The sequence below is a fragment of the Calidris pugnax genome, unplaced genomic scaffold (genome assembly GCF_001431845.1).
Source record: "Calidris pugnax isolate Ruff unplaced genomic scaffold, ASM143184v1 scaffold23, whole genome shotgun sequence".
Classification (NCBI taxonomy): domain Eukaryota; kingdom Metazoa; phylum Chordata; class Aves; order Charadriiformes; family Scolopacidae; genus Calidris; species Calidris pugnax.
In genome coordinates, this window is record NW_015090772.1 from 3,477,985 (window position 1) to 3,488,004 (window position 10,020).

Here is a 10,020-nt window from a genome sequence, read left to right on the forward strand (position 1 = left end):
GGGGGGGGGAGAAGGAAAAAAAAAAAAAAAAAGAGCAAAGGCAAAGTTCAGACTTGGGGATTAATGTACCTTGTGTAGCTGGCCTGAGGGTTTTTCGGAAACAACACCCTTCCAACATCCTCTAGGGCCCTTCCACTTGCGGATGTTTGGCAGCGTCGGCTGGTTCAGCTCCGTACAGAACTGGAGAGAGAGGAAAAGGGGGAGGGGGGGGAAAAAAAAGAAATAAAATGAAAAAGATCAGCTTTGTTGGGTTTTTTTTTTAAAAAAAAAAAAAGTCCTGCAAACTAGAAGCACGGCAGATTGTTAAGACGCGGCGCGTAGTACGGGCTGTGCTCTCTGCCCTCCCTGAAGGCTCGCAGAGGAGCTGGTCTGGGCCATAATCCCAGGCTGACTCATCCCCGGCTGGACATTACTTGGGAGATAAATAAAAATTAAAATAGCTCAGTGCAAATGCTGCCAGGAGAACGCTTCTCCCTCCGACTCTTTTTTTTTTTTTTCCCCTCCCAAGCTAGGTGGGTGGGGAGGACTGGAAGTGGGTTGAGTCTGCGCTGCCTCCAGAGATGCTGGTTGCACCACCATACCCCATCCCTCCAGGGGCTTCATGGGCCAGGATGCCCCCGTAGCGTGGCTGCCTCCTCCCAACACCGAGGCTGTCAGCAAAACACAAGCCAAGCTCAATAGCTGCCATTTTGGGCTAAGACTCCTCCAACTTCACACCAGGGAGACTGTGGGCCCCTGGCAGCGCTGAGGTGAGAGGAGGACCTGTCTCCTCACCCCATTTTGGGCTCAGCATGAGAGGAGAGCCAAGCGACGAGCCCGCACCTTGATAGCAAAGAAGCTGAGCACGTGGGCTAAGGAACCCTGAACAAATTGTCATGCCCAAGGGCACACTACAGGAGAGATGGCAGACTGGAGGAAGGAGATGCTTCATATAGTAGGGTGTGTTTCAACATCTGCATTTCAATGGGCAAGTATTAAACCACAACCATGAAACAGGTACTGGAGGCAAACCCCGTAACTGCTGTGGAAGCTCTGCCTAAAGTTTCTTTGGGCCATTTCAGAAATGTCATTAAAAGAACAGTGGCCACATCTCCACCTGGCATTTTGCAGCTGCACATACACCATTTTGTGAGGAGGACTCGGGAGGTGATGGTCCTTCTGGACTGGGCACTGGTGAGGCCCCACCTCGAGGGCTGTGTCCAGTTTTGGGCCCCTTCCCACAAAAAAGACCTTGAGGGGCTGGAGTGGGTCCAGAGAAGGGCAAGGGAGCTGGTGAGGGGTCTGGAGCACAAGTCTTGTGAGGAGAGACTGAGGGAGCTGGGGGTGTTGAGCCTGGAGAAAAGGAGGCTGAGGGGAGACCTTCTGGCTCTCTCCAACTCCCTGAAAGGAGGGTGTAGCCAGGGGGGGGTCGGTCTCTTCTCCCAAGGAACAGGCCATGGGACAAGAGGAAGTGGCCTCAAGTTGCCCCAGGGGAGGTTCAGATTGGAGATTAGGAGAAATGTTCCCATGGAAAGGGTTCTTAAGCCTTGGCCTGGGCTGCCCAGGGCAGTGGTTGAGGCCCCATCCCTGGAGGTGTTTAAAAGCCGGGTTGACCTAGTGCTTAGAGACATGGTTTGGTGATGGTTTTGATCAGAGTGAGGTTGATGGTTGGACTCAATGGTCTGAAAGGTCCCTTCCAACCTGGACAATTCTATGATTCTACGACAGATGCTACAGTAGCACCATACACACTCTATACCATTACATGGTATATTAAGACAGATGCTTTCTGGATGCTCGCATCTTTGATGAACAAAGGGATCGGCTGCACACCTGCCCACAGAGCCAGAAGATCCTTCTGATGCTCCCCAGAGGCCACAGCACTTGGACAATGTTATGTGTCCAAGTACCCAGTCAGAGCTATAGAGGCCGTGTCCCAATGCCCAACAGATCAGGGATACTCTAACTGTAGACAACCTGGAAAGTCCCCAAGTCCACCTGGGTAACATCCTGAGATTGATATATTAAAAAAAAAAAACCAAAAAAATTAGAAAAAACAACCCATGCTCAAGAAAATCTGGAATCTGAAATACCTCGATGTGGACAATACGGAATCTTATCCAGAACGTCCCTCCAAATCAAGCAGCAATTTAATAAGAAAGCATTTTCAAGGCAAACAGTAACCTCCCGTACATGATGAATCTACTACAGGACGTGCCAAACACAGTCTGGAGAGCTACAGTGATAAAGTGCACGGGCACCAGTGTTTCCTAGGTGGGTAGCAGCAAAAACGACGGGACAGTTATTCTCCTGCTTATTTTATCTTCCGTTTCAAAAATAAAAATCCAACCCTGCTCTGTCAGTAAGTGCCTGCTCTGCAAGCGCAGCACCCTGCAGGCTGAAGCCGTCAGTGCTGACTTCTAGGCAACCCAGCCAACCTTAATTTATTTTTTTTTTTTTTTTTTTTTTGGCTTCAGAAGGGCAAGAGTCATCTCAAGCGCACACCCGAAGCAAAAATGCTTGGCACACCTTTTCAGACAGTTTTGTGAGCTGCAGAGATTGGCTGGGGTTTGTGATCCAAGGTGCCTCACCGACACACGGTGTTATTTCACTGAATTAGTTGTTTAGAGTTGGAAGGGATCATAGAGATCATCTAGTCCAACCCCCCTGCTGAAGGAGGAAGTTATTCTCTGTGCAGCTGGTTGATTAAAGGGGGAGGCAGAAGGGGGGGTGTCTGCCCCCCCGGGGACAGAGCTGGGCTCTCCCCTGACCGCCAGCTTCTAACCCAAATCAACCACAATAAATCACAGCAGCGAGAATCACCCATTCCCCACGTGACTCCAAACAGCAGGAATTCAGCGAATGAGTTTTCTAACGTTGACATGACTTAAATTGGAGGGAAAAAAAAAATAAAAAAAATCGTTGAAGTTAGGAGTTCAACTGCAACCCGACAAAAGAGTTAACTTATCTCTGGGTTGCAGCTGCCTAGGAAGTCCAGCCAGCACAAAGAATATGACAGGGCTGAATAAATCCTACAGAAACCACCTCTTATTAATAATTAGAGCACCCGCAGTTGACTAGTTGGAATATTTTCTTTCCTCCAAATTCATTTTTATTTAATTTTTTTTTTTTTAAAGGCCTTGATTGAACTTTGCTCAAACAGAAAGGTGACAAATAAGATTACAGGGTTGGTTCAGAAAAAAAAGCCACCCAGCCCGTTCTGGGTACGGTTGCAGCAACGGAGAACGTGACCTCCAGGAGCTGACTTTAATCTGTGCCCGTTTTCCAGGGCTCACAGGCACACGGAGTTTGAAGCTGTGGCAGCGTATTTGCTCAGGTCATGCTTTTTCAGCCAAAGTGAGGAGAAGGGCATTTCTCAACTCACGTTGTTCTGCCCACAAAACCCAACATCAAACAGCATCACGGTTTCCCTCGTTCCGGAAAAATATACAGACAAGCTCCTAGCCCGCATCGGGAATGAAAAAAAAATATGCCTTTTCTCCTTTGCAAAACTAAGTTAGAGCTAGACTGATCCCTCTGAGGAGCAGCTCTTCACGTGGCAAAGAAAAATAAAAATTAAAATCTCAGTCAACCAGAACAATATGGGTGGGATTTTTTCCAAAGAGAATCGCAGAATCACGGAATTGTTGGAGTTGGAAGGGACCTCTAGAGACCATCCAGTCCAACTCCCCTGCCAAAGCAGGGCTGCCCAGAGCACATCACTCAGGAGCATCCAGGTGGGGCTTGAAGATCTCCAGAGAAGGGGACTCCACACCCTCCCTGGGCAGCCTCTGCCAGGGCTCTGCCACCCTCACCCCAAACAAGTTCTTCCTCACATTGGAGTGGAACTTCCCATGGTCCAGCTTGTGCCCGTTGCCCCTCGTCCTGTCCCTGGGAACCCCTGAAAAGAGTCCGGCTCCATCCTCCTTCCACCCACCCTTTAGATCCTTGGAAGCATCAATAAGGTCTCCCCTCAGCCTTCTCTTCTCCAGGCTCAAGAGCCCCAGCTCTCTCAGCCTTTCCTCAGCAGGGAGATGCTCCAACCCCTCCATCATCTCTGTTGCCCTACGCTGGACTCTCTCCAGCAGTTCCCTGTCTCTCTTGAACTGGGGAGCCCAGAACTGGGCACAGGATTCCAGTTGTGGCCTCCAGGCATCTTTTAGGCAAAGAGCAGCTTGTGCTCCTAAGGGGGGTGAAGCCCCATGTGCCAGGAACCTGCCTTATTGACCCTGTTTGACCTGCAAGGTGCCTGCAAGGGCCACCACCCCAGGAACTGGGACAAGCCCCATCAGCCTCTCCTCATGAGCCTTTCCTCATCAGCAACACGTCATTTTCCCAAGAAGGGAGGATCCAAAGACGTAATTGCTCTCCTGATAAGAGCCAGTGCCTGTTGGTCCCAGCCCTTCCAGAAGCAGAGACAGGTACAGGAATGAACATATGACTGATGCTGGAAAAGAACGGAGGGTGGCTGGAAGAACCTGGGGAAATTCACATTTGAGGAGGGACTTGAGAGGGCAAGTCAAGAGAGTTTTGGACTAATTTGGGAGCAGGGAGAAGAACATATGCTGGGCTGGCATGTGCTGGAGATCCTAAGGGAGTTACAGACTCTCTAATATACCTACCTGCTTCCCCAAGACACTCCAGGCACTGCCAGGAAGAGCATCTAATTGGGGCATTAGGCTAAACTTCCTCGAGTGCAGCAACGCTGGACACAAGGAGAGTTGCCAGAGAGCACCCTGCAGTAGCCCACAAGCAGATCTCACCATCTCTTCTTCAGAATGCCCTGGTTAATCTCTGTGTTCTTTTGGGGTGCTGTCTGTGCAGCCAGTCCCAAACCAGGCACAGCTGGGTCATCTGTGGAAGGACCACTCAGTGGATCAGGAATTGGCTGGATGGCTGCACTCAAAAGGTTGTGGTCAACGGCTCAATGTCCAAGTGTGGAAGCCAGTGACGAGTGGTGCTCCTCAGGGGTCAGTACTGGGACCAGTGCTGTTCAACATCTTTGGTGGTGACATGGACAGTGGGATAGAGTGCACCCTCAACAAGTTTGCAAATGACACCAAGCTGTGTGGCGTGATCAACACGCAGGAGGGAAGGGATGCCATCCAGAGGGACCTGGACAGGCTGGAGAGGTGGGCCTGTGCAAACCTCATGAAGTTCAACCAGGCCAAGTGCAGGGTCCTGCACCTGGGACATGGCAATCCCAGGCACAAATACAAGCTGGGCAGAGAATGGCTGGAGAACAGCCCTAAGGAGAAGGACTTGGGAATGCCCATGGATGAGAAGCTCAACATGAGCCAGCAATGTGTGCTGGCAGCCCAGAAAGCCAACTGCATCCTGGGCTGCATCAAGAGAAGTGTGGCCAGCAGGGCCAGGGAGGTGATTCTGCCCCTCTGCTCTGCTCTGGTGAGACCCCACCTGGAGCACTGTGTCCAGCTCTGGAGTCCTCAACACAGGAAGGACATGGACCTGTTGGAACAGGTCCAGTGGAGAGCCATGAAGATGCTCAGAGGGCTGAAGCACCTCTGCTGTTAGGACAGGCTGAGAGAGCTGGGGTTGTTCAGCCTGGAGAAGAGAAGGCTCCAGGGAGACCTTAGAACAGCCTTCCAGTACCTGAAGGGGCTACAGGAGAGATGGGGAGGGACTCTTGATAAGAGGGTGGAGTCATAGGACAAGGGATAATAGTTTTAAATTGGAAGAGGGGAAATTTCGATAAGATATTAGGAAGAAATTCTTTGCTGTGAGGGTGGTGAGACCCTGGAAGAGGTTGCCCAGAGAAGCTGTGGCTGCCCCATCCCTGGAGGGGTTCAAGGCCAGGCTGGATGGGGCTTGGAGCAACCTGGGCTGGTGGGAGGTGTCCCTGCCCAGGGCAGGGGGTTGGAACTGGATGATCTTGAAGGTCCCTTCCAACTCTAACCGTCCTATGATTCTACTCTACTTCCAGATGACACCACCACTCTGTGCTGAAAATCTTTGCCTGTCAAGTGTTACTCTTGTAGCAGCAGCACTGGGGACCGCACTGAGACAGTGACCTCCTTTGAAGTGAGCATCCTTTGCTCGAAAAGTGGGTGTGCTACCCCTAAACCCTGAGCAAACTGAATGTGACCCTGGAAAACAATGTCTTAGGGTTTAATAAATCGCACACTTCTTATTAGTCAGTTGTTCCTCTTTGGAGAACGTGTTCATTTCAGACCTGGAGTCAGAGCAGAGGCTGTAAGAAGGGAAAGGAGAGAAGGGACAGTGAGGAGGAACTTCCACGGTGAGCTGGTTGTTATGGCACTGTACGTCTCAGTGCAGTAACCATTGCCTGAACTTTAGAAAGGCATTCAAAGCAATTAACTGTTTGTTTTAGTTAATTACCACAGAAGCTTTCAGGCCAAAAGGGCACTGCAGTAAAGGTAAACAACATCTTACTTCATCAAAGCAAAGGTGATTTTGGTTCCTCTTAACCAAGAGAAGAGACAAGAGCTAGGGAATAAACACTCCGTTTCTAAATGTCACATACACACAGTTCCCTTATTTTTAACAGGCACTAGAGGAAGCAGCTTGAATGAGTACCAGAGATACATACAAAAGTTTATCAATTCCTTATTGTTTCAGCCACGTTGAGGTGTCCTACTAGTGAAGATTTGACACCATGATGGTGAAAGAGACTTGGAGATCGAGTGCGGGAGCTGCCAATAGTTGAAAAGGAGACCCTGCCCAGGAAAAACAGATGTTCAACTATATTATTAGGTCAAAATTCACCACCTTTTTTCAAATTGTAGAGTCTGTATAAATCTTGAAGTAGAAATCTGTACCCATGCAGGAAAAAATTCAGTCTTCTGGTAGTTGGCTCACTTTCCTGTTACTTTTGAGGGACCTCTTTGTAGCAGTTCATAGACAGCAGGAATCCACAGGTTATGGGCAAGAAAACACCAAGTTAAGGACTGGTTTGTGCTATAGAGTATCTCCCAGCTATGGACTTGGTGCTTCAGGCAAGAGTAAACAGAAGAGCTCCAAGATGCACCTCATAAATTGGGTAGTGGCACTTGAGGAGAAACCCCTTGACTCTCTCCAATAAAACTCCCAACCTGAAACACGATCTAATAAATTTCTGATAGACGATACAAGAAAACTGAGAATGGCTTCATGACAACACCTGACACTGCTCTTTTTTAATATATCCTTTTAATTTATCCGCATATATATGTATATGCACCTTCCCTGCTCCGTCACTGGGTATTGTGTAAGTTAAAAATCACGTTCCTAGAATTAAATGCACATTATCCTTTCCTTTCTTTCTTCAACCGAGCAGAATGTACTTTTATTTCCAATTGAAAAAGGTGACTGGAATATCTGAAATCCTAATCCGATCTGCAGTTGGTGGACCCTAATGAAGCCTGACTTAGAAAGCTGAGAGCAGAAAAGTTACAAATATTTCTGAGAACTTGAAATCAAGCCCTTTGGTTTTCAGTAAAGCACACCGATTTAACACTGATGCTCCAGAAGAAGAGGAGCGTTTTGTTAGATTGCATTTGTGAGGAGGAAGAGGCAGAGTTTGGGGGTGGAGAGATTTGTGGGTGTTGTATTTTACTGAATGGCTACTGAGGTAGGGGTAAGGAAAGATCAAAGGCTTCAGAAGTGTTGTCCTGTTGATGCAAGGCACGCCAAGAGGTGGTGAGATCCTGGAAGAGGTTGCCCAGAGAAGCTGTGGCTGCTCCATCCCTGGAGGGGTTCAAGGCCAGGCTGGATGGGGCTTGGAGCAACCTGGTCTGGTGGGAGGTGTCCCTGCCCAGGGCAGGGGGGTTGGAACTGGATGATCTTGAAGGTCCCTTCCAACCCAAACCATTCTATGATTCTAAGAGGGGATGGAAGGCACAGCAGTGCCAGGATGCTCTGCACGCTTCTGCAGCCAAACAAGACTGCATCCACCTCCCGTGGGCAGGAGCAAGTAAGGAAGGGGACCCAGAGGAGCATCAGGCTTTCAGTCACATCTGGATTCTTCTATAACCAAACCTAACAGCAGGGAAGGAAGCAGGGAAGAGATCCAGCCTTGGATCCCATTTCCCACTGACAACATTGTTGTCTCGTTACTTGTTTGCCTTTCCCTCAAGCGTACGTCTTCCATTTTTTTTTGCAAAAGTAGCCAAAAAACCCCCACACAAACTCTATTCAGAGGAACCACCCAAATAACGTGAGGAAAAGTCTGGGTTGCCCTGTATTGAGATATGACATTTTTCACATGCCCATCCACCTAGTCCCTTCTAGGAAGGCTTCATTAAAGATCACGTAATATTTACTGCTGGTGTTGTTGAAGTATTGAAATTACACAGAGGTAAATAAAACTTGGCAGGTGGATGGGGGCCTGATAGACAGATAATTATGAGCCTTTTCAGAGGAGAACAACCCACCCCCAGGGAATTAGTTTCAGCCTCAGCCATATCTATACATTTGTGCTGGAAAAAGCTTTCTACCTCTCCCTCTTGTACACAATTTTACGGTGATGTTACAGCTGAAGAAATAATAATTAAAAAAAAAAATTATAAAGTTGAGGAGAAACATTCTAGGATGAAAAAAAAACAACATAATGAACCAATCTACTGAAAGTGCCAGAGAATTACTCCTGGAAAGCTTATCTGCCCCCTTCTGTGTGTCCTGTTTGCACCGGGTCACCAAGACCTGGGGCAATACCTTCCCATACTTTATGTACTGGCTTGTTGTTCCTACAGCCAAACTGAAACATCCAGATGGATGATGGAATAAATCCTTGCCATCTTCCATGTGTTTCACAAACATTACCTACCGCATCCTTCAAAGAGCTGTATAAACTCACGAGCAGCTAAATCAAGGCAGAGCCCTTCAGCACGGCCAAATCCTCCAGCAGTGTCTTCCTTCAGAAATATTACAGCACCTGTAGGCACAGGCATCATCTCCACACACCTTTGCATGCTATGGACATACTCATCTCTTGGGATAACGTGTACACGTATAGGCCCCTTCCCACAAAAAAGACCTTGAGGGGCTGGAGCGGGTCCAGAGAAGGGCAAGGGAGCTGGTGAGGGGTCTGGAGCACAAGTCTTGTGAGGAGAGGCTGAGGGAGCTGGGGGTGTTGAGCCTGGAGAAAAGGAGGCTGAGGGGAGACCTTCTGGCTCTCTCCAACTCCCTGAAAGGAGGGTGTAGCCAGGGGGGGTGGTCTCTTCTCCCAAGGAACAGGCCATGGGACAAGAGGAAATGGCCTCAAGTTGCCCCAGGGGAGGTTCAGATTGGAGATTAGGAAAAGTGTTTCCACGGAAAGGATTATTGCACATTGGGATGGGCTGCCCAGGGCAGTGGTTGAGGCCCCATCCCTGGAGGGATTGAAAAGCCGGGTTGACCTAGTGCTGGTGGACATGGTTTGGTGATGGTTTTGATCAGAGTGAGGTGGATGGTTGGACGAGATGATCTGAAAGGTCCCGTCCAAGCTGTACAATTTTATGATTCTATGATATGAGGGTCCCAAGTCCTGGTCCCTCTGAAGGCACTTACAGCTTTTTCAACTCGAGCAGGATTTGCTTTTTTCCCAGAAAAATGTGCTGCTTCTGCTTCTTAAAAAACATCCCAGTAATTCAGACACCCACAGAGGAAGAATTTCCTTCCTCTGAGAATCAGATTGTCACTCAGCTCCTAAACGAGCCCTCCGGGAACCATGATATGGCCTGGAGAGCAAACACGTACAGTGCTGCAGCCTCACCACCCGGCAGCCACAATGGTGACCCCAATTCCCCACTTCTAAGCTTAATCTTTTAAAAAGGAAACCTCCGTAACTGAGCTCCTCAGAGGAGACAGGATAAGGAAACCTCATCTTTCAAGCTTAACTATACACAGGCTAGAAACTCAGTTGTCCAAGTCCATTCTGCCTGCTTCAGAATGGGGCAATTCTGGCTCTGCGGAGAGGCACCACTCTGCTTACCTGAGGAGCGTGACAGCAAAGCACCAGAGGACTCCACCATGGAGACATCCCTGGGGTTAAGACCCCAGTTCCAGAAGGACAGGGAACTGCTGGAGAGGGGACAGCAGAGG

The 10,020-nt window shown here is 48.9% G+C and overlaps 1 protein-coding gene across 1 annotated transcript in view; it reads right to left on the bottom strand.

The window, feature by feature from the left end:
- EEPD1 (endonuclease/exonuclease/phosphatase family domain containing 1) overlaps nucleotides 1–10,020 on the bottom strand; it is an 82,760-nt gene that overhangs the window by 16,721 nt on the left and 56,019 nt on the right. Inside the window, exon 3 of the mRNA XM_014941601.1 lies at nucleotides 70–180. Within this exon, the coding sequence (XP_014797087.1) occupies nucleotides 70–180 (111 nt within the window). The remainder of the gene's footprint in view (nucleotides 1–69; nucleotides 181–10,020) is intronic.